Consider the following 23,758-nt stretch of genomic DNA (forward strand, 5'->3'; position numbering starts at 1 on the left):
TGGCCGAAACCCTTTCTTCACAAAAAGGCATTAAAGAGGCCAAAGCTCTACCCAGGGACAGATGCTCCTTCACCTCAGACTCACACCCTGAGCATTACCCCAGGTCTGCGCTTCTACCTCATACTGTGGAACCTACTCATGTTCATCGCCGATGGCAACAAATGTGGAAGGGCCCCAACCCTCGACCCCTAGCACCCAGGTGACGCCAAATGGGCATCTCTACCACCCTACCCAAGGACTGACGCCGCATCACTCCTGATGGAAACAAACTGGTACAACCACAGCCCTCCATCCTTGGTCAAAAGCCCATGCAAAGGCAGTAAATTGTCGTAAAGCACCTCCGCTGGCGTGAAAATTATTCAGACCATTGCTGCACCAAAAGCACATCCCCCAAACACCACATTTCAAGATCAATGCCCCTTCAACTCAGAGCCGTACCAAAGGCCACGGCCCAGGCACCAACATCATGAGCGGTGCCTCCATACGCAGGGGCTTCCACCCCAACACCTCAAACGATCACATTTTCTTTTAATACCAGACTCCAAGATCAATGCCCCTTCATTGCAGCAGCAGTCTTACTTCTCTCCGAAACCTTTGCAAAATCAAACCATTAAAAGCAGCGAAAGTGCATGTCCCAAACATGCTCTTCTAACCCACTGCCCTTTTCACCGCAAGACCTGAGTCTGTTCACCCCAAAATCAGCCTCCCTTAAATCAATCAATCAATCAATCAACAGAATTTGTATAGCGCGCTACTCACCCGTAGCGTCTCAAGGCGCTGAGGGGGGGGGTGGGGGTCGCTACTGCTCGAACAGCCAGGTCTTGAGTTGTTTCCTGAAGGAGAGATGGTCCAGGGTCAGCCGTAGGTGAGTTGGGAGGGAGTTCCATGTCTTGGCTGCCAGGTAAGAGAAGGATCTTCCAAAGACGGGGGATTTGCGGATTCGTGGGATGGAGGAGAGGGCGAGGCTGGCATTCATCAATGGAGTTCTTCTTATTTTCTACTGAACATTCAACCGGAAAAGAGGAACACACACACCGGCAACGTGAAAAAAGAGCGTGCTGAAGCCATCAGATCTATCTTCTCGGACAAAAACGACCCCCAGGACTATGGCATGCTGCTCTGCCATGCACGATCATTATCCAGCAACCTGCTATGCACATTGAGGTTGTTTTCACTTTGGCTAGTCATGTGATAGATAACCTTACTATCAACATCGACGTGCTTGCTGAGTAGCACCCACAAATAAGGTATTTATTCTCCCCATTCGCTTGCACACATTTTTGAAAAACTTCCTTTGTTCAAAATGGCTGGAGCCATAAAACTGTAGTCATAAATCCCATCCTCTACCTTCTTTTGGTCACGAGGCTCCGCAATTTAACTCCCCCACACAAGACCTCCATAGCAGAGATAAGACTCCCTCCAGCAAGCTAGGGACTGGACTTGCTTGAACAGAAACTGAAACTGCACTTCCCTGCTCTCAAAGCATAACAACAAAAAGAGGACTAACTATCTATCTTCACTATTTGGTGGCCATTTTAGATTGGTCTCTCTCCCCCTTGGGCGGCCATTTTGGACTAGTCATTCTCTCTATCCGACCATTCCCTAAGACCTGGCCTTGTTAGATAGCACACTTTACATAGCTTTGTATTTAAACCCTCATGTGACTAAGAGTCTACCTTTTATTGCAGTACTATACCTCTACTTGTATTTTGTACATTTTGTGTAACCTGCACAAACCTCACTCTTCTTACTAGTAATGTACAGTTCGCTACCTCAATTATTTCTGGCTGCTCGCTAATGTCATTTCTCATTTCTGCTTCATGCAGCTTTTGGTTGCACCGGTACCTTGTATCAGTATATCAGTATATTTTGTACATTTTGTGTAACCTGCACAAACCTCACTCTTCTTACTAGTAATGTACAGTTCGCTACCTCAATTATTTCTGGCTGCTCGCTAATGTCATTTCTGCTTCATGCAGCTTTTGGTTGCACCGGTACCTTGTATCAGTATATCATTCTTTGATTTGTTTATTGTACACTTTGTAAGCTGCACCTATTTCACTTTTATGCCTGGAATGCAACGACTGATACCTCACATATACCATCATGCAGCTTCTTGGTTGCACTGGTATCCTGTTCTCAGCACATCATTAGTACCATTCTTGTAGTTGTCTATTGTACATTTTTGTAAGCTGCACCTATCACACCTTTATCCTGGAATTTCTCACTTTTTTCCCGGAATGCACCGATTGATACCTCATATATTTACGTAGATTTTTGTACATTGTGTTAACTGTATCGTGTGCTACCTCATATACACTTACACCTTGCACTTTGTAATTCACCGTATATACCATATGCTACTATTGTGTATCAAGTGCACTTGCACCTATTGACACTATGGTTTTAGGGCATGTGAGTCCCCATCCGAAATGGCCAGCTGGACTAGGAGTCTGCAAGACTTGTAGGGCGCCAGGCCAGTAGATATTTGTTGGTGTTGGAAATCGCTATGCATATAGTATATTCTCCGCACCCTGCCCTGAGCACCTATACTGATACTCTTAAGATGTTGAGGCTGGTTTGCACACCTAGGATTTGCTAGTCCCAAACGGCACATTAGCTCTGATATCCTCACCTTAACGTCCGGACTATGTGCCCCCTTTATGCCCTTCTATTTCTCTTCTCCACCGCTTTCCCAGTAACACCTTCCTCTTATCCCCCCCCACACTCCTTCGCCACTTTTCACCATCATGGCCACCCCCCGAGTTAAGGCTGGAACTAATTGCTACAAAATCATTTATCCTCCTAGCCTGTCTAAAGCCGCAACCAAACGATGGAAACATAACACTATTGAACGTTTCCCAGATTCCCTTTTTGTGGATCAATTTTACAATAGTCGTTTTGGGAGGCTAAAAAATGATTTCATTTTCTTCACTCATGACATCCCCTCCTGGTCCAACAGTTTTTACTATTCCCTCAACGTCACCTCCTCCTCCTCTATCCCCCATGGGAAAAAACTAAAAATTTCCCCCTCTGCTTGCTTCAAAGGTAACCTCACTATCTCACTCTACAACAATGGTACTGTCCTGATCCAAGGCACAGACAACTGCCTCTCGCTCTTTGACTGCCTCTTCCCCTCCTTACTCCCCTCCTCTGCAACCGGATTCCGCCATCACTCTCCTTCCAGCTCCACCCATTACTCCCTTTCTCCTCCGCAGACCCCACCTCACTCCAATTGGCGGCTCCCTCGAGGAGCACAGGTCGGCCCCCTTCCCTCCCCCCCCCTTGTGACCTCCCCTCCTATTCCTCCCCCCTCACAGTATATCCCTTCACACATCATTTCAACCTTACCACAAGCCAATACGCTCCTCGTCCCATCTGCACCATCCCGTTTCTCCAATCTCTTCTCCTCCCCCATCTTCCTTCCCATTACCCCCCTTTTTAGCCCACCTCTCCTCCGTCCCTCTCCCCAAGTGTACTTTCCTTATGCTCCCCTCACCCCCTCCATCCCTCCCCCTTGCCCCCTCCTCCCCTCGTTATTCACCCCGTCCTCTCCTCAATCCCACCGCATCTCTCTCCTCCCCCCTACTCCGCCAGGAATGTTGCACTACTCCCCTTCCCCGCCCGGTAACCCCCTCCACTTCCCTCCCTCGGGCCCAGCAGAACCACTTCCTCTCTTCAACTCCCCTTTCTCCCAACACCCCTCACCTTTCCTGATGCCCGTTCCCTCGCAGCCACCTCTCCTAGCTGACAGGTCCTCCACAACCACCTCACCTCTTTTCCTCCCAAACCTCCTACATTCTCATGACGCCACACAGGCCTCCCCTCTCATTCTACCCAACTGCCGAGTTCCACACACCTCTCCCCCTAAATTTGTCCTTAATTCCTCTCCCTCTTGCAACACCAACATTGACAACTCTCCCTTAACCTCCGTTTCACTAACTCCCGCTCTCACCCACTACCCTTCCCCACTTATGAACCCCACACCCAAAATTACCTCCTTTCCTGCCACCTCTCCCTGCCTGCCACCACCCACTCCACCCCCCCTTGTTTCAATAGAGCCACCCAACCTTCCCCAACCCAACCTTCCGTGCTCTGCCCCATTCTCACTGGAAAACACACTAGGCTCTCTTATCACCTCCATCTCCCAGCTTACAGCTGCCATTTCACTTTTATGCTCTAAGATTGTCACCCCTTCTTGCACCGCTACTCCTTCCCAACTTCCCACGAGATGCACCTCGCCCCCTCACCCCAGTACAGCCAAGCTTAACCTATCATCGGGAAACTCTGTTAACTCACTCAAGCCCTTGAGCGCCACCCCTCCTCAACTGACATACCCTAGCAACCCCACTATCTACGCCATTCCGATCATCACCTCTGTCAGAACAAAGCATCCACCTAAACCCCCCCGAGCACCCCCTCATAAGTACAATATCCCGATCACCCTTCAGAGCCCTAGTGCCCCCGTCACCAAAACAGTCTTGACAGAGCTGCGCTGCATGCTTCACAACTGCAGATCTGCAGTAAAACACAAACTTGAAATCTCCGATACCATCACCCTTCATAATATCGACATGCTCTTCCTCACAGAGACCTGGTTCAAAGATACATCTCACTCTATATTTGATCTCCTATTACCCACAGGCTACTCTTTACTTAGGAATGACAGAACTGGCAACACGGGGGGAGGTGTTGCAGTCATCTTTAGAAACACCCTCCAACTCAAGGCCTCTCCTAACAGCTCCTCCAAAACCTTTGAATGCATTTCTCTTGAGCTTCATTTGCAACACCGTTCACCCCTCAGATTCCATGTCATTTACCGCCCGCCTCGTAGTGGCCCTTCGTTTATGGATGAACTCACCGACTTTATCAGCGACCAATACTCGCGAAGTGACAATCAGACCTTCGTGGGTGACTTCAATCTCCACTGGGGAGTACCGCAAGACTCCTCTGCGAACTCACTGGCCACTTTCCTATCTACTAACGATCTTATCCAACACTGCACGGAATCAACCCATTCTAAGGGCGCAATCCTGGACCTTGTTATATCTAAAGCAGGCATGCTTTCTACCACTACCCCAATTCATGTAGATTGGTCTGACCACCTCCTCATCCCATTCTCTCTTCAACTTTCACACTCTATAACTCTTGGCCAACCCAAGAGGGCCATCTCATGGTTCCGGGATGCAAAAAATATTGATGTCGGTCCCCTCTGTGAATCAGCTTTGCTATCCCTTCCAAGGCTCGACCCGAACCTAGATGTTGACGAACTCACCTCTCAAAGCCTCACAGTTCTTGCAGCTGAAATTAATAAAGTCGCTCCACTCAAAAGCAAAAGGTTAAGGCCCACTCCCTCAGCACCTTGTTTCAACAAATCCCTTTATGAGGAAAGGAAGCAGCTAAGATCCCTGGAGAAACAATGGAGGCAAGTGCCCTCCTCCGACAATCTGGCCAAGCTTCGCTCAGCAAGATCCAAGTACCACAAGCACATCTTCCTTGGGAAAGCGACACACTTCAAAACCCTCCTTGATTCTGCCAAAAATAGACCCAAAAAACTATTTGATCTCATCAAAATGCCTAACGGCTCTCCCCCAACCTCCAAGGTGGATGATTCTACAAAGAGAGCTGCGGATTTTGCTATTTTCTTTGATGAAAAAGTGAAATCACTTGTGGATCAGGTCGCTCATCCTACCCCTCCAGAGGAGCGCAAATCCTTAGCCATTTGGCAGAGCTTTGACCCTATATCTGAAGATGCCCTTCTCAAGTGCATACGAGAAACGAAGCCATCCAACCATTCTCTTGACCCTATCCCCAGTGCCATTGCCATTGACTTCTATACCCATTCCCTCTCCTATTGGACCACTCTGATCAACCTCTCCCTCTGGCAAGGCTCCCTTCCTGCCTCCTTCAAAACTGGGCAGGTCACCCCTCTTCTGAAAAAACCCACTGCAGATGCGAATGACCTCAACAACTTCCGCCCCATCACTAACCTTCCCTTTCTGGCGAAGATCACAGAAAGATGTGTAGCAAAACAACTCTCCTGTCATATCAAGGACAATGACCTTCTAGACCACTGTCAGTCCGGCTTCATCCAAAACTGCAGCACTGAAACAGCCCTACTGCAAGTGGTTGATGACGCGTTGAGGATACTCGATTCAGGGGGGTCCTGTCTGCTAATTCTCCTTGACCTTTCCGCAGCCTTTGACACTGTCAATCATAATACCCTCCTCAATATTCTTCAACAGAGAATGGGCATGGAGGGCACTGTGCTTAAATGGTTTGCATCCTTCCTTTCTGGCAGATCCCAAATGATCAAAATAGCGAACAGTCTTTCACCTCCTGTGGCGGTAGGTCAAGGTGTTCCCCAAGGCTCGATACTTGCTCCCACACTGTTCAATCTCTATTTAGAACCACTGGGAAATCTCCTAAGTAAATCCGGGATTCACTATCATCTTTATGCTGACGACACTCAACTCTACCTCAAGATTGCCTCTACTCACGATCTTTCCATCCTAAGCTCCACTCTCAACTCCACTCAAAACTGGATGTTAACTCATCAACTGATTCTGAATCCCTCCAAAACTGAATTCCTCCTCTTCTCCTCCTCACTCTCTCCTCCCCCGGTTCAATCATGGATGGATCAGATGAATCTACTAAACAATAATCCCATCATTGTCGACAGCGCCAAATCCCTTGGTGTCATACTAGACAAAAAACTTAATCTAATTCCCCACATCAATTCCATTGCGAAATCAGCTCGATACCAACTGCGCCTTCTTTGGGGAATCCGTCGCTTCTTCGCGGAGCGGGACCTTATAACCCTGGTGCAAGCACTGGTCCTCTCCAGACTCGACTACTGCAATTCTCTTCTTACTGGCCTCCCCAAATCCCACGTGTCCCCACTTAAGTCTGTTTTCCACTCAGCAACTCGTTTCATTTATGGGGCCAAAAGAAGCGATCACATCACACCGATGTTATCTACCCTCCGCTGGCTTCCCTTGGAGGCTAGAGCTATCTACAAGACCGCTTGTATCACCCACAAAGCCCTGCACTCCTCTTCTCCTCTCTACCTGGCGAATAAACTGAAACTCTCTGGAGGTTCTAGACCTTCACGCAATGCGGAGAATCTACTGCTTGAACCTCCCACTTTCAAGAAGGAAAGAACGATGGCCCAATCATTTTCAGGCAACGCAGTGAGAATCTGGAACTCATTGCCGCCTCAGCTCCGGACCACAGCCTCCTCCCAGGCCTTTAAAAGGGACCTCAAAGCTCTCCTCCTCCAGAGACACCTCCAAAAGTAACTCTCTTCTGTCTGTAGGAAGATCTCCCACTACTGATAATTTCTACTTCTCATGTCCATGGAAGTGCCTTCCCAGTGTGTTCTTGCGGTTAGAGTGTTTGCCTTTTATTGCAGTATTATCCATGTACTTGTGTTTGGTACCCTCTTGCAACTTGCACTCACCACTTTGCCCCTGTAACACACGGTTTGCTTCCTCTCACAGGTTTTTTACCTTTGATACTTGCACAAGTGCTACTTTTGCCTACGTAATCGTTTGTTCTTGTGCTTGAGTGTGTAACATATACTGCAGTATTATACCACAAATTATACTCTATTTTCTCTTGTAGCCTGCACACTTGTCACTTTTCCCTCCTGAGCACTTTTTACTACCTCATGTATTTTTGGTAGCCCACATTTTTACTACCTCATGTATTTTGTTTGCTCACAAGTGTCACAATTACCTTGTCTACCTCATGTATTTTTGGTTTCTCACAATTTTTACTACCTCATGTATTCTTGGTTGCTCACAATTATCACTTTACCGTATGTAACATAACGAATGCCTCTGCAATCTGTTGCTCGTGTAACGTTCTCAGTTTGTATCTTTTCTGTTCCTATTGTGAAGCGCTCTGACACCTTCGGGTAAAGTCCGCGCTATATAAAATTGCATAAATAAATAAATAAATAAATAAATAAATAAAATCGGAGCTGGCGGGTGGGTGTGTAGAATGTGAGGCGGCTGTTAAGGTACTTCGGGCCTGTGTCTTGGAGAGCCTTGTGTGCGTGGGTGAGGAGTCTGAACGTGATCCTCTTGTTGACGGGGAGCCAGTGCAGGTCTTTCAGGTGGGCAGAGATGTGGCTGTAGCGAGGGATGTCCAAGATGAGTCATGCTGAGGCGTTCTGAATGCGCTGGAGTCTTTACTGGAGTTTGACTGTGGTTCCAGCGTAGAGGGTGTTCCCGTAGTCCAGATGGCTGGTGACGAGGGCCTGGGTGACGTCTTCCTGGTTTCGGTGGGGATCCATCGGAAGATCTTTCGGAGCATGCGCAGGGTGTTGAAGCAGGATGACGAGACGGCGTTGACTTGCTTGGTCATTGTGAGGGAGGAGTCCAGGATGAAGCCCAGGTTGCGTACGTGGTCCATTGGCTTAGGTGCGGTGCCCAGTGCAGGGGGCCACCAGGAGTCGTCCCAGGCGGAGGGAGATGGTCCGAGGATGAGGACTTCCGTCTTGTCTGAGTTCAGTTTCAGACAGCTGATCTTCATCCATTCCGCAACGTCTTTCATTCCTTCCTGAAGGTTGGCTTTGGCGGTGGCGGGGTCGTTGGTGAGGGAGAGGATCAGCTGGGTGTCATCGGCGTAGGAGTTGATGTTGAGGTAGTTTTTTCATGAGATCTCTGTGAGAGGGCTCATGTAGATGTTGAAGAGGGTGGGGCTGAATGAGGATCCTTGCGGAACACCGCAGATGTCTTCGGTGGCCGCGGATCGGAACGGGGGGAGGCGGACTCTCTGGGTTCTTACGTCGAGTAACGAGATGATCCACTCCAGGGCCGCTCCTTGGATTCCGATGTTGCTGAGGCGCTGTATCAGGGTGCGGTGGCATACGGTGTTGAAGGCTGCTGAGAGGTCCAGAAGGATGAGTGCTGCAGTTTCCCCGTTGTCGAGCAGGGACCTGATGTCGTCGGTGGCTTCGATGAGGGTGGTCTCGGTGCTGTGGTTTGCTCGGAAACTGGACTGTGAGGGGTCGAGGGATCCGTTGGTCTCGAGGAAGGCCGAGAGTTGTTTGTTGATGGTTTTCACGATGACTTTGGCTGGAAAGGGGAGGAGCAAGATGGGGTGGAAGTTCTTCAGGTCCGTGGGGTCCGCGGTGGGTTTCTTCAGGAGGGCGCTCAGCTCGGCATGTTTCCAACTCTCCGGGAAGGTGGCAGATGAGAAGGAGCTGTTGATGATGTTCTGGAGTTGGGGTGCGATGATGGAGTCGGCTTTGTTGAATATGTGGTGTGGGCAGGGGTCGGTAGGGGAGCCGGAGTGGATGTGTTCATCAGGTGGGTGGTGTCTTCGGTGCTGACAGGGGTCCAGGTGCAAAGGGTGGTAGTGGGGGTACTGGTTCGGTGGTTCGGTGCGTGGTTAGCGCGCCGAAGCTGTTGTGTATGTCGGCGATCTTGCGGTGGAAGAACGAGGCGAGTGAGTCGTAGAGGTCTTGCGAGGGTGTGATGTCGTTGTTGCAGGCGCTGGGGTTGGAGACCTATTTAACGATGCTGAAAAGTTCCTTGCTGTTGTGGGTGTTGTTGTCCAGTCGTTCTTTGAATGTTGTCTTCTTGCTGGTGCGGATCAGCTGGTGGTGTTTGCGGGTGGCGTTCTTGAGGGCGGTCATGTGTTCTGATGTCTGGTCGTGGCGCCAGGCTTTCTCGAGGGTGCGGCAGGTTTTCTTGGAGTTTTTGAGGTCGTTGTTAAACCACAAGGCTTTCCTGCTGCCGGGTCAGCTGGGAGGATTCTTCAGTGGTGTGAGTTCGTCGGCGCAGTTGGTAAGCCACTGTGTGAGGTTGCGGGCTGCTTTGTTGGGGTCTGTCGGGTTGGTGGGAGGGTTCTGGCTGAGGGCGGTGGTGAGCTGGCTGGCGGTGATCTTGCTCCAGCTTTTGCGGGGAACCTGTTGCGGGTGGTGGTGGGTCATAGTTCTCCTGAAGTTGAATTGGACGAAGCTGTGGTCTGTCCAGTGTAGTCCGGTTGAGTAGCTGAAGGAGATGTGCTTGCTGGAGGAGAAGATGGGGTTGAGCGTGTGGCCGGCGTAGTGGGTGGGGGTGTTCACCAGTTGCTTGAGTCCGAGGTTGGCGAGGTTGTCCTGCAGGGAGGCGGTGTTGCAGTCCTTGTTGGTTTCCAGGTGGAAGTTGAGGTCCCCTAGGAGGATGTAGTCTGTGGAGGTGAGGGTGTGCGGACTGACGAAGTCTGCGATGGCTTCGCTAAATTGTGTGCGTGGTGCTGGGGGTCTGTAGATGAGGGTGCCTGTGAGGGTGGTCTTGGCGTCGGTGTGAATCTGGAAGTGAAGGTGCTCGGCGGCGGTGAGGGTGTCGTTGGAGTTGGTCGTGATGCGGATGGTGTTTCTGTGGACGATGGCGATGCCTCCTCAGTTTGGTTGACGCGGTCCCTCTGGGTGATCTTGTACCCATCCGGGATGGCTATGGCGATGTCGGGGGAGGAGGCGTTCATCCATGTTTCTGTGAGGAAGGCGACGTCTTGTGATGTTGTGTCGAGGAGGTTACACAGTTCGACGGCGTGCCTGTGGACGGAGCGGGTGTTGAGCAGGATGCACTTAAGGTGGTTGTTGCCGGAGCTCGGCTTGGCGGGTGTGGTGCAGGTTCAGAGGCAGGTGAATTTGCAGGCTTGGCAGGTGAAGGGTCCCTGGGTGCGTTTTGGGGTGACTCTGTAGCAGGCGGGGTTCCGGCTGGCGTTGAGTGCGTGGAGGGTAGCGGCATCGTAAGATCGGCGGGTGAGTTGGCATCGTTGAGGGCCAGGGGTCCTGGTGCTGGGCGCAGTCCAGGCGCGGACGGGGACAGATGGGCTTGCCTTTGGCAGGCCTTCGGCGCACAATTGGCGCGCCCGCTGCGTGTGTCCGCTGCGCGGTCGCTTCGTGGTCTCCATAAGTAAGGAGCCGGGAGGGAGGAGCAGCTGGGTGGCGGGAGCAGGGCGGCGAATGGGCTGGAGGGAGCGGGCCGCAGGTAGGCAGCGGCGGGAAAATCAGGCGGCGGGCGGCTCAGCAGCGGCTGGGTCGTCCAAGGCGGCAGCAGTGGCGGGATCAGCTGGGCGAGGAGGCAGGCTGGGAGACAGCAGCGCGTGGGGGCGACCTAGCCTAGAGGCAGGGTCAACGGTCGCTCCCTATGCCTGCACGCAGCCCCCTTAAGTAAGGAGCTGGGAGGTAGGAGCAGCTGGATGGCGGGAGCGGGAGGGTGAATGGGCTGGAGGGGGGCGGGCCGCAGGTAGGCAGCGGTGGGAAAATCAGGCGGTGGGCGGCTCAGCGGCGGCTGGGTCGTCCAAGCAGGGATCAGCTGGGCAAGGAGGCAGGCTGGAAGACAGCAGCGCGTGGGGGTGGCCTAGCCTAGAGGCAGGGTCAACGGTCGCTGGGTTCACCCAAGGAGCAGTGCCCATTCATACAAAGATCAAAGTCCCCCATGCCAAGGTTGTTTCCATTCCCTCCAGGAAGACACCAGTCATGCATGCCTCGAACACCCTCCTGCAAGAGGATGCCTCAAAGGCCACAACCGGCGTGTACAAGGTCCTACGTGCCTTCGACTCTTCTTAGGGACCCCCGCGTCCTCTCACTAAGAGCCCACCCACATTCACTCTTTGCAGACTTCCACCTCTGGACCAAGAGACAATCCTCCAAGACCTTCTCTTTCTTCAGATAAGTCTTGTCTGAAATCTTGCGGAGTTCTGGTCTATTAACCATTTTGCGGACTTCCTGGCACTGAAGGGTACATGTGTTGTGTTACACATTCACAAATAAAAACATATTTCCATAGTGAAGCTGGGAACTTGAGTGCCCAATCCTCAGACTCACCTTCTTTGCCGCCTCATACAGAAGAGAGTTAAGAAGAGGGGTCGCCATCGCCCTGAAGGTGGCATTCCCTGAGATGAAGACACGTTTACAATCAGAGACAGTGAGTGATGTGCATCCTTCCCTCCCTTAAGCGCACAAATAATGGACAGATCCATTACTTCACCCAAGAACCACTCCATAACTCACTCCTATCATAGAAGTCAACTGTCCTGTCATGCCACCCCCATAATATAAATGGACAGATCCATTACTTCACCCAAGAATCACTCCATCACTCACTCCTATCATAGAAATCAACTGTTCTGTCATGTCACCCCCATAATAGAAATGGACTGTTCCATTGCCTCAAACCAGCTCCATTTAAATGAACGCCCTTCACCTCATCCAGGCACTAGAAGTGGAACGCTCCATCATCGCACCCAGGGTGTCCCAGATAGTAACAGTCTAGAAGTCTCTCCTCAGTTCAGGAAGAAGACCGAATGTGTTGGGGTATCACTGGTATTGTTTCAGGAAACACCTGTGCTTTAGGGGTCCACCTTCAGAAATGATGTAATGGCAGCTCTGCATTGGTATGTTTTATTTCCAGTGAATTAGATACCCCCATGGGTAGGCTGTGTCCTGCCAAGGATGGGAGGGCACCGCAACATTGCTGATGACATCATCACAGAATGTCGCTGAGCCCCCAGCTGGAAACCCTTCATTGTGGGTGCAAGGGGTCTCACATGAAGACACTCCACAATCCACGCACATCAAGACACAGTAAAGATTACAAAACACCATCAGTTAAAGCAAGGTATCCCAGCATGCCTTGCAGCTGCCACCACCATGTCATGGAGTCAATGGATTAAAATGCCTAATGTTTTCAAATCTGTCCCCTCACTCTGCAGGCACTCACCTTCTAGAGCCAGGTCAACGTTAAGGTAGGCGACGGCCCTGGATCCCAGCACCTTGGACATCTCCTGGGAAGAGAGAACACAACTTTACACTACTTCCTCATTCCTACATCACAATCACAGACCAACTCCCTTCTATACAACCCTCATAGAGCCAAAGAACAGACTGTGGGAATCAATGGACGAGATTACAGGTCAGACTGAGGTCAGCAATGGGCCAAAGAGGATGCAGTGTTTAGTGTAAGCCAGTGAGGGTGCTGTGACATCGTAACCATGGCAACAGCTCAGGAAGGGTCAGTGATCACAGGTTAAATGAGGATGCGGCACAGAGCCTAGTATGGTGTATGTGTTTGTGAGGAGACTGAGTGCCCTGCACTAGAAACAGCTCCGCGTGGTGTCACTGTCTTTGGGGTGAATGAGGACGCTGCACTGTCTGTGGAGTGAATGAGGACACTGCACTGTTTGTGGGGTGAATGAGGACACTGCACTGGAGACAGCTCAGTGTGGTGTCTGTGGGGTGAATAAGGACCTTCCACTGGAAACAGCTCTGTGTGGTGTCTGTGGGGTGAATGGGGACACTGCACTAGAAACAGCTCTGTGTGGTGTCTGTGGGGTGAATAAGGACCTTCCACTGGAAACAGCTCTGTGTGGTGTCTGTGGGGTGAATGGGGACACTGCACTAGAAACAGCTCTGTGTGGTGTCTGTGGGGTGAATAAGGACCTTCCACTGGAAACAGCTCTGTGTAGTGTCTGTGGAGTGAATGAGGACACTGCACTGTTTGTATGGTGAATGAGTACACTGCACTGGAGACAGCTCAGTGTGGTGTCTGTGGGGTGAATAAGGACCTTCTACTGGAAACAGCTCTGTGTGGTGTCTGCGGGGTGAATGAGGACACTGCACTGGAGACAGCTCTGTGTGGTGTCTGTGGGGTGAATAAGGACCTTCCACTGGAAACAGCTCTGTGTGGTGTCTGTGGGGTGAATGGGGACACTGCACTGGAAACCAGGCGAGGTAGTAATGGAATCACTCACGGCTCAGACTGCCACTACTGCACTATACCAAGCATTGAACGTTCGCAGGATTGACTTACATATCCAGTCCAGTACAAATAGAATACACACCCGTTCACTGGTGATTGGCAGAATGGACTCAAGTAAAGGTGCACTGGTGAAAGCCCCCTTCTTCCACTGCCCCCTCAAGAAGGTCCTCACTTTAGCACCTGATACAATCTGCCTAGACAGACCCCCATCTGAGCCTCATCGCCATGAAGCTGGCCGCCGCTTCGACAAAAACAGAGCCTCGCACAAGGGACTGACACTATTATACACTGCCGCCTCCCCCCAAATACCTCTCGGACATCCTCTTCTGAATCATACCATTCTGGAACTTACCGTCCAAATGCCTTTGGGCATTATTGTGAATCTGAAGGTCCATGGACCGCCAGACTCACGGTGGCGGTCTCCCAAACGCCCAGTTATGAGTAAGTAGGGCAGTCGGGCTGACCTGGGACCACTGAAACCATCATGGAACCACCGTTCCCTGGCGGTTGTGCGGCAGTCATGAGGCCACAATATGCTTGGCAGGACTTCTGCAGTCCCGCCAAGCATAATAAGAGTTTTCTCACTGCTACACTTTTTATGGCGGTGCGACCGCCAATAAAAGTGTGACAATGAGTAAACAAAGGGGGTCCTATTGGACCCTTGGTGCCTCACGTCATGTGGATGCACACAGGGGGGCACAACATGTGCTCTTCTGTGTGCATGTACACCAGTAGCTGCACGGCATGGAATGCGGCAGTCCATGCCGTGCAGGTTCTGCCGTTGGCGTCCCCATTGCAGTTCCTATTTCATAGACACCACCCTGGGAATGCAAAAAGAACCGCCTGCCAAACCAGGAGAAAACTCCGGGTCGGTCGGGCGGTTCCTAAACAGGTTTGGCGGTGCGGGAGCAGAGTGGTCCTGCTCCTGTACCCCCAAACCCATAACAAGGCCCCATATTACTACTGTGTAGCTTCTAAGAGCTTTAAAATGGAACTGTCTACCACCAAACATAAGTGTATGAATGCTGCTCAATACAACACTGAAATATTGGGCCTGATTCACAAAGTAACCTAATTCTTTGAGTAATTTTAAGCTTTTGAGTAAGTTTACTACTTTTCGGTATTCACAATCTGTGCTTTTGCAGTAAATTACACTTTTGTAGTAAGTCAGTGCTCCACCAATGCAAAGAAAAGTGACACGCTGCAAGCGGCTGCGTTGCATTACATTTCTTTACAAAGCCACACAAATCAGTCGTGTGGTTTTGTAAATTCTAAATAAGCCTTTGGGTTGCCCTTTGTCACATGCATGACGCAAGGGGAACACGAAAGCTTACCAAATCTAGGCCTGAGGAACTTCAACTCTCATTAATCTACCCGGCAACCATCTAATTTTTCCAAACAAAAACAACCACAACACCAACACCACACAATACGACAAATCAACAAATAAATAACCACAACCCAAATAACCTCCAAACACAATGTCACTTGCAAGAAGGACAAAATAAATTCAAGGAAGGGACAAACATATGATCACAAGGTTCCCTAATCTTACCATAATCGTCCCTTCCCCCCACACCCCCCCACACTCTACGCAAATCATAGGGCAACTCAGAAGTTACAACACCATGACCCACCACAAAAGGCCACACCCAAACATATCTCAAAGTCCTCATTTCTCTAACCAGACAACTTTCCTTCCACCTCCACAAAAACCCACAAGCACAATACACCCCATACCAGCAACATCAAACTATCATCTACTCCACCTGCACCCTAACTACAGGACATGAAGACTCTTCAATGCAAGATCCACTAGGAAGAATCATTTGAACGTCTTTAACCGCATCGCTGCGGCGGTTATTTTTCCGCTGTGCGGCTTTTTCCCAAAAGCCGCGTTACATGATGAGCTCAGCTCCTCATCCGCACACGACCACCATGGCTGGTGACGAGCTGAGCTCGTCATCAGCAGTGAAGGGGTTAACCTACTCTCAGGAACAACACTGGACGTCACCGTCATTACAGAAGCATGGCTCAGCGAAGACTCTGCACCACATGCCATCAACCCATCCTTCCTGGTTTTCACATCACAAAATAGTTTTGGCAAAACTGGAGGAAGCCTAGCTGCCATCTGTAAATCAAACACTACAAATAACAATCATTAGAAATCACAACATGGAGGGCTGTAGATCCTTGAGATCACACCCCACTCCATCCAGTACCTATTCCTTCCTCCTAATATATCGACCACCACACAGCAACGTCGAATTTAAAGATGTACTGCTTGATACAATAGTAAGTGATAATCTTTATTGCATGATTAATAAAAACCATTGCAATGAGCTACATCAGAGAGCACCTGTGCAAAACACATAAAACAAGATATTTCATCACAGTGAGGTTGATTTAAAATGCATTTAAATATTGCAATGTGTTTATGCTCCTATAGGGAAATAACATATAAAACCTCACATATAGTTCAAGCATTAAAGTGCAATGGAACAACGTAAGAGTTCAAGTTGACAGTTATTAGACTGATGCTGATTTCTAGGTGCTAGGCCCTAAAAGCCATGAATTAACTAATATAGAAGGCTCGTGTGATCTTCAGGGTTTCGATGAGGAGTGATTTTTTAGAATTTGAATTAATTTTATTGCACAGTTAATAAAAACTCACAATATTAAGCAATAGATAAAAAGTCATTGACTGCTTAAAAAATCATTTTAAAAAATGTATTGCACATTAATAAAATCACTAAGAGTCTGTAGTAAATTAGTAAGTCTTTTTCCTGTTGGCCGTGACCTTAATACTTGTAGTTCTTATGATTTGGAAGGCCGCTGGAGAAGTCGCTATTCTCTTGATATGATTAATTTTTGCACCCAGCTGCCTTTTCATTTGGTCTTATGAGTGAGTTCTTATTTTATTGTGATTGCCGTGGCTTTGGTAGGTGTGGCCTTATGATTTTTTAAGGCCATTAGTGGAGTCTGCTATTCTCCAGATGCGATTGGGTTATTCCACCCAAGTGTTGTTTCATTTCGTTTTTTGGCCACTATGTCAAAGAATTTGACTGTTCTACAGGTTAACTGGGTCTCTTTGGGGTTGAAACAGAGCATCACTGCCAAAGCATGGAACGCCTTGTGACCACGAGAGCTTCGCAGATACAAATGATCTGTATAAGGTCCTCCTTCGCAGATTGGCAAAGGCGACATGCGTTTGATGGATTAGGCCTTTTCCAAGGTACCAGATGACGTGCTATGGGTATGTTACCTAAGCGCATTTTTAGGAACTTATTTTTTGTTTTTTGTGTGAGGCCCGTTGATAGATACTCTTGTGGCTTTGTGGTTCTGTACCCTTCGAGCACAACCCATCCGTGCGCTCTCTTGGATAGGGTGGCTCTGTCCTCAAGTGAGGAGACCAATTTGATGACTTTTGACACAGCTTTTTTAAAGGTCCCAAAATCCATTCTTGTTTCCCAGAGCGTTTTTAGGCCTAGGCTCTCCAGTGAGTTGTTTAGGTAGGCCCTTGCTGGTGAAGTTTCTTTGGCGGTAAGTTCAATCCATAGGTTGGCGTTTAAGGATCCTTCCTCGGCCTCTTTAATTTTTCGCCAGCTTTTTATATATTGACCTTTCCTCTCCACTGATTGTTTCAGCAGTCCGAATTCAAGACGAATTTGTGCGGGCAAAGAGTTTTTAGGAAGATGGAATATTGCCCTATATGCACGACTGATTGTATTATCTAGAGTGCTTGCATCTCTACCTCGCATTGATTGCTGCCGTAGGAGAGCATGAGCTGCAGGCGAGCTTTTATTACCTGTAAGAGTATTGTTGATATTTGGAAAGTCATACCCTTCCGGCGAATGGCCTCTAGTTGTTGCTTGAAGGAGCCTTTACCATCTATTATGACTCCTAGGTATTCATATGAGGTCACCAGTTCTAATCTTTGATTGTCCAGGAACCATGCGGGTGTCCGTTTTTTGTTATGGTTCATTGGCATGACTTTGGTTTTGTTCAGATTGATTGTTAGGGAATTTGCTTTCGAAAATGCATTAGTTCTGTCCAGAAGGTTTTGAAGCCCGATAGGAGACCGGCTAATGAGGACCAAATCGTCTGCGTAAAGCAGATTTGAGAGCGTAATATTTCCTAACCGAGGTGCGTGTGATGTTACTGTCTTTAGCTCTTCAGGAAGATCCGCGAGGAAGAGATTGAACAACGTTGGGGCTAGGACGCAGCCCTATTTTAGTCCTTTGCTGGTCTTTATTTTTTTTGATAGATGTGTGCCAGATCCCAGTTTTATTTGGACCCAAGTGTCGGTGTGTAACATTACCAGCTGCTGTAGGAGGGGGCCAGGGATTCCCCATGAGCTCAGCTTCCGCCATAGTTTGTGTCGATCTACATGGTCGAATGCGGCGCTGTAATCAATGAAGCACACGTACAGGGAGCTTTTTGCCGTTTTTACTGCGTCGAACAGTAGGGTTAACGCCATGATGTTAGTTAGGGTACCCTGGCCCCTCCGGAAGCCCGTCTGTGTAGCTGGAATGATGTTCTTTTTTGTTGCCCATGTTATTAGATACTTCAGGATGAGGCCTGCGTAGTACTTTGCCTCTACGTCTATCAGGGAAATCAGAAGGTAGCTACTTGGATCGATCCTAGCACCTTTTTTAAATATTGGGCTTATTATCGAGCCACTCCAAGATGATGGTATTCTTCCTGTTTCCCTTACTTCGTTGAATACTGGAGTCAAGGTAGTGCTCCAAAAAGCTGGATCCTGTTTATATTATATCGGAGGGATGCCGTTTGGTCCTGGAGCCCTATCAAGTTTTCCCTTGGAGATTTGTTTAAGAATAATATCTGCTGTTTCCTGAGCTGATAGTTCATTCTCAATTATTCTAGGCTCGGCTATCATTGGACCGGCTTCGTCCTCTATTGGAGCGTGGTGCCCGATTGTTTTCTTGTTGAGCGCCCGGTTTGCTTTTTTGATGAGTGTGACAGTTTTGTCCATTTGGTGGAGAGCTCCCTCTTCCGAATATACCCCTTTGGCTTTCTTCACTGCAGGGTCGCTTGTGTTAAAGTGAGTTGTTAAGTAGTTGGCCCAGTCGGATTCAGGTATTTCAGAGTTGATGCCGTTGTGGTCTGGCTGTTGGAGCCTATGGATGGTCGTCCAAAAACTAGAGCTGTTCTTCTGCTTTGAATTATGTAAGATTTTTGCCCAAAGTTCTTCATTCAATTGCCTTTTCCTTTCCCAAGTTTTCTTTTGTAACAATGCTTTTGACCTGAGGAGCAGCAGTTGAATTTCCATGTTGTTTGGGTCTTGGCGGAGTTGCCTGAGGGTCTTTTTTATTTCAAGCTTGATGTTTTTTGTTTCTGCAGTTGTTACTTTGCCATGCGTGAACCTTGTGGTATTCCCTTTTTGAGTTTTCTTCCCTGTGGCATGTTTTTCTCCTAATGCCGCTGTGAAGTCTTCCCAAAGAACTAGAGGGTTGTCGGTTATATTGGATATTTCCTGTATTATTGTTTTTGCACTAATTGCTAGTGCTTCCATATCCATGGTCTTACATCGTAATCGCTTATAATTAGCGGTATATTCTGTACACATGCTTCTTTTTTCTGCTGCTTCGTTCTTACAGGTCAGTGCTAGTTGAGCTTCTAGCAGAAAATGGTCGCTCCGAGTTCTGTCTCCTATCTTGAATGATTGTAGTTTGTCGTACAGCGGCAGAGTTACTAGCATGAAGTCAAGGTAGGAGGAGGTAATTGACGAGTAGTATGTTGGCGCTGGAGGGATGTCCTCTTTGAATCGTCAATTGAGAACGCGTAGGTTCAATTGCTCTAGAGCTTTTACTAGCTGGGAGGCAGTGTTGGTTTGTTTGTATCGGGAGGGGATTGATTGAGTTGGAGTTTTCCATACTGTATCCATTTCCTGTGTCATGTCGTTGGTTGCTGATTCACCAAATAGATGGAGGTGGAAGTCGCCGGCCAGTAGTATGTTATCCATTTCCCCATCCTCCATGAGTCTTGTTATCTCTTGAACTAGTTTGTTTGACCCAGTCAGCTTATTATTAGGGTGGATATATGTGTTTACGACGTGTAACTGGTGACTTACTTGGTTATTATCAATTGTGAGCGATATTGCCTGTATTGCGTTCGGTGGAGTAATGTTTATGCTTGTTGTTTTGATTTCTCCAATAGCTGATATTGACGCGAAAATTGCCAGGCCGCCAGAGCAGCGGCTGTACTGTGATTCTTTGCGGGACGGATATGTCCAGGCTGTGTATCCTTGTAGGGCTATGTCATTGGGCTCCCATGTTTCCTGGAGGAGGATCAAGTCAAAGGATTGCAAGTAGTTCGATGTTTCGGGATCCTCCAGTTTGTCGGCTAGTCCGTTAATATTCCAACTGCAAATTTTGAGTTTATTTTTATTTTTGAGGGAAGCCACAGTTTTGGTGGCTAAAACTGGCTTTGTTTGTCAGTTGGTGTCGCTTCCTGTTATTGTGCGAGTTATTATTTCTTTACAAGGAGCTGTTTGTTGAAATATTGGGTTTTGCGATTTCGCCAGGTATTTTTCCCATCCTGGGGAGTGGCTTTGTGCTCCTTTAAGTATTGACTTGACCAGTGGGGGTCGTTCTTCCTTCCTTTCTTCGAGGAGCGGGGTAGGATAAGGTGGTTTTATTTCTGGTTCAAGCCGGATTCCCCACTTGGAGAAGCTAGATGCTTTCTCCATGACTGAATTTGCTACCTCCCTGGTTTTCCACGTGGCCCTTGCTTTCTCATTCCCTTGTGGGTGTGTTGCTGGGTGGAATTCAATTGAGAGCAGGTCCGAGGAATTTACAGGTTTTAGTTTATCTATTGAGTTGATTAGCTTTAATATATTGCCCCTGTTTAGAGTATCTTCTCTTCCCTTGGATTTGTATTCGGGAAGGAAAAAGATTGTCTCTGTGTCTATTTCCCTTGGGGGCAACATTTTCTGATGGATCTGTTCCTCGGTTGCACACGATCCCTCTAAGAATTTGATGTTCTGTTCATTTAGTTTGTGGTTTGAAATATCCCGCTGAGGTTGATCGCTAGTGTGCTTGTCTTCGAGGTTTACAATGCATAGAGTCTGAAGGTTTGCTTTGCTAGGTGTCGTCTTCGTGTTCTTGCAGTTACACAGTGTTATGAAATTATTCAGTGTCACATCATTTTTGGTGGAGTTTGGCTCATCCTGATCCTTTTTTTCTTCCTCCAAGTTTATATTCTTTGCCCTTGGGTGGCCATCCGGTTGCCCTAATGCTGGCTCTATTTGGTGTCGGCATGGTAACTTGTTTGTGCTTACAGTCTGTTTTCTCACTGGTTGGTTTATTGGACCCACACTGGAGATGTGGGCTCCTAATCCTTCTATTGACGTTCCCGTTGAGGGTGGTGGGGTTTCTGATTCCAGTGAAAGGGGTTTTTCGTTCCTTTGAAGCTTGCCGGTTACTAATGGCCCCAAGCCTTCCGGTGCGATGGGATTCCGTTTTTCTCCTTGACGGTCCTCGATGACCTTTCTGTTGCGCCCCTTCCTTTTTTGCTTACGACGCGCCCGTGCGTTCTGCATACTCCCTGGTTCGTTAGTTTGTTCAGTTGTGAAAGTGTTCTGAGTGATCTTTTCTACTGTGAAGATGGCATTTTGGGTTTGACCCACTGGCGAATTGAGTTTTTGCATGTCGGTAATTTTTTCTCGGGGTCCTGCCTTTGTAGGAGATGGCTTTGCCGCGTTTGTTTTTAGGTCGGGCCTCTCCAACCTAACTTCTGCTTGGGGGAGTTTAATGGAATTTAGTTTTATTTCATCCAAAAGGTTGCCCAACATCGTGGGTAATGATGATAACTTGTCGATTATTGGGGGGCAGGTACAGCTGGTTCTGTCTTTATCGGTTAGTTTGATTGACTCTTGTCCTCTTTTTATGAGTCCGTTGAGATCTGCCAGTTTCCTATCTATCCCCATTGTGGCCTCTGCTAGACTTTGCAGGACTGATAGTTGTAAGTCCATCTTGTCGGATTGATACTGTAGGGCCGTTGAAGATAGCTGTATTGTATTGAGAAGAGTGACCCAAAAAGTGTTGACTGGGTCCAGGGTCCTCTCTGGGAGCGGGTGTGAACTTTCTTCACTGATATTGTTTATGAGCTGCCTGCCGTTATATACTGTCTCTAGGTCAATCCATTCTTCCGAGGTCAGGAAAGTCATATCCCTAGGTGAGGCGGATAAGTCTGCCTTAGTTGGTGAGGAAATTTCTTGGTCGAGTTTTAACTCTAGGGAGCCGGGAGTCCTTGTGGTGTTGTAAGGCTTTGATTCTATGGTTGCGTGGGTGTTTTGAACTTGGAGGTCTACAATTTCTCGGATTTTTTCCTCCTCCGGTGCTGCATCTTGAGTGGTTAGGGAGTAGGTTGTCATTGCAAGCTGGTGATGCAGGTTGTTTCTGGGGGACCTAGAGTTTCCGTCATGGCCTTTTGCTTGGTTGTTCGATTCAGCGGGTGTCTGTGGGGAGCTTGGTAATTGAGTTTCCTCTGAGCATCCTGCTTGTGGAAGTGCCTGGCCAATACGACCTTCTTTTGGCAGTGACCTGATGTATTGTTGTGCCAGGTGACCCCTGTTGGCTGCTCCATTTCCAGTTGAGTTTGTTATTTCATTTGGCATTGGTGCCGTGTGGATTTCCACTGTGGTGTGGCTAGTAGTTGCGGGACAAGCATTAGACTCACTGGCCGGTTGCAGAGGAGATCGGAGGCCGGTAATGGAATCGTTTGTAGAATAGATTGCGTTCCCTGGGTTTTTTTGGAAATTGAATTTTGTAAAGATTTTTGGCTGAAAGTTGTATTTTGTTTCACTTTGTAGTCCTGACAGTTTAATTAGTTGTTGGTTGTTTTTCCTTTTGTGGCTTCCACACCTCCCTTGTTTTGGAGATTGGCTATTTTTGGTTTTGTTATCTCCGGTTTCTACAGATGTTGTGGCGAGAATGTCCTCTGCTCCTAGTCTCAGTCCTTCTGCCGGGCCATCAGGTAGGTTAATGCTGAGTCCTTCGTCAGCTCCTTCCTGCGAGGTTTCGTACCCCATTGTGTTTTCGGGTACCTTTGTTTCACAGGGGGTCAGCTTGATCAGCTTGGTCGTTCCTGGGGACACTGGACTTGTGGATGTACATGTGTTGTTCCGTTTCCGTTTATTTGGCTGAGTCATTGGAGGTCTTCTTACCCTCCCTGACCTCATGGCGAACCGCCTGTGCCTTGTTCCTTAAACCGTCAGCCGGCCGACGGGCTGGTGCCAACCCTCGCCGACCTCTTGACAGCGGCTGAGATTGCTGAGGGGGTGCTCCGTTGGCAAGGCTAGCAAGGCTGGTGATGCACCACTGAGCTTTTGCGGTCACGCCACTCCACCTCTCGGCCACTCCCCAGAGCCGGAGAGTTGGTGCAGTGTTAGAGTTGGCGGTTCCTGCCTTAGTTGGAGCTTGATAGCTTGTTGTTTGTTGTTGATATTGATGCTGCTCGTTAGCTCCGGCATTGTGACTGAGGAGGTCGGTGGCTGCGGTGCGCAGCGTACGGGAAGCTGCTAAGTGCTGCTGAGATGCTGCTGCGGGTGATGGCTGTCGTGGGGAGGGGAAGGGGGGAGCAGGTTTGGTCGTGATGGCGGCGGCTGGAGTGGTGGGGTTGGGTGCGGCGGGGGAGGCAGCGGTGGCGGCAGCGGTGGCAACAGTGGTAACAGCGTGGGATGCAGCAGTCTCTACCAAGACGCTGAGTTATTGCCGTTCTTACCGCTTGTTTGCTTGCCGCTCTTCACACAGGCCACCGCCTGACCGCTTGCACTGTTTTCGCGCTATCCCCCCGGCACTTTAGCAGTTCGCCCCTTCGGACCTCGGACCTCGGGAAACTTTAGAAACCTCGGTCTGCCGCTGTGTCCGCCTGCCTGGGTGATCTGCCGATCTGGAATGCTATGTAAACTAGGGGATTTTGCCTAAACCTCCAATGTTGGTTGAAACAATGAATGCTGGTTTACGGATAAACAA

General features: G+C 48.9%; 1 protein-coding gene across 1 annotated transcript in view; it reads right to left on the reverse strand.

Annotated features, from left to right (window-relative positions):
- LOC147689523 (glutamate carboxypeptidase 2-like) overlaps positions 1 to 23,758 on the reverse strand; it is a 583,351-nt gene that overhangs the window by 200,753 nt on the left and 358,840 nt on the right. The window contains exons 11-12 of the mRNA XM_086936912.1: positions 12,723 to 12,786; positions 11,828 to 11,895 (exon numbers count right to left, since the gene is read on the reverse strand). Coding sequence (XP_086793038.1) covers positions 11,828 to 11,895; positions 12,723 to 12,786 — 132 coding nt within the window. The remainder of the gene's footprint in view (positions 1 to 11,827; positions 11,896 to 12,722; positions 12,787 to 23,758) is intronic.

The sequence above is a fragment of the Lissotriton vulgaris genome, chromosome 9, assembly GCF_964263255.1.
Source record: "Lissotriton vulgaris chromosome 9, aLisVul1.2, whole genome shotgun sequence".
NCBI classification, from domain to species: domain Eukaryota; kingdom Metazoa; phylum Chordata; class Amphibia; order Caudata; family Salamandridae; genus Lissotriton; species Lissotriton vulgaris.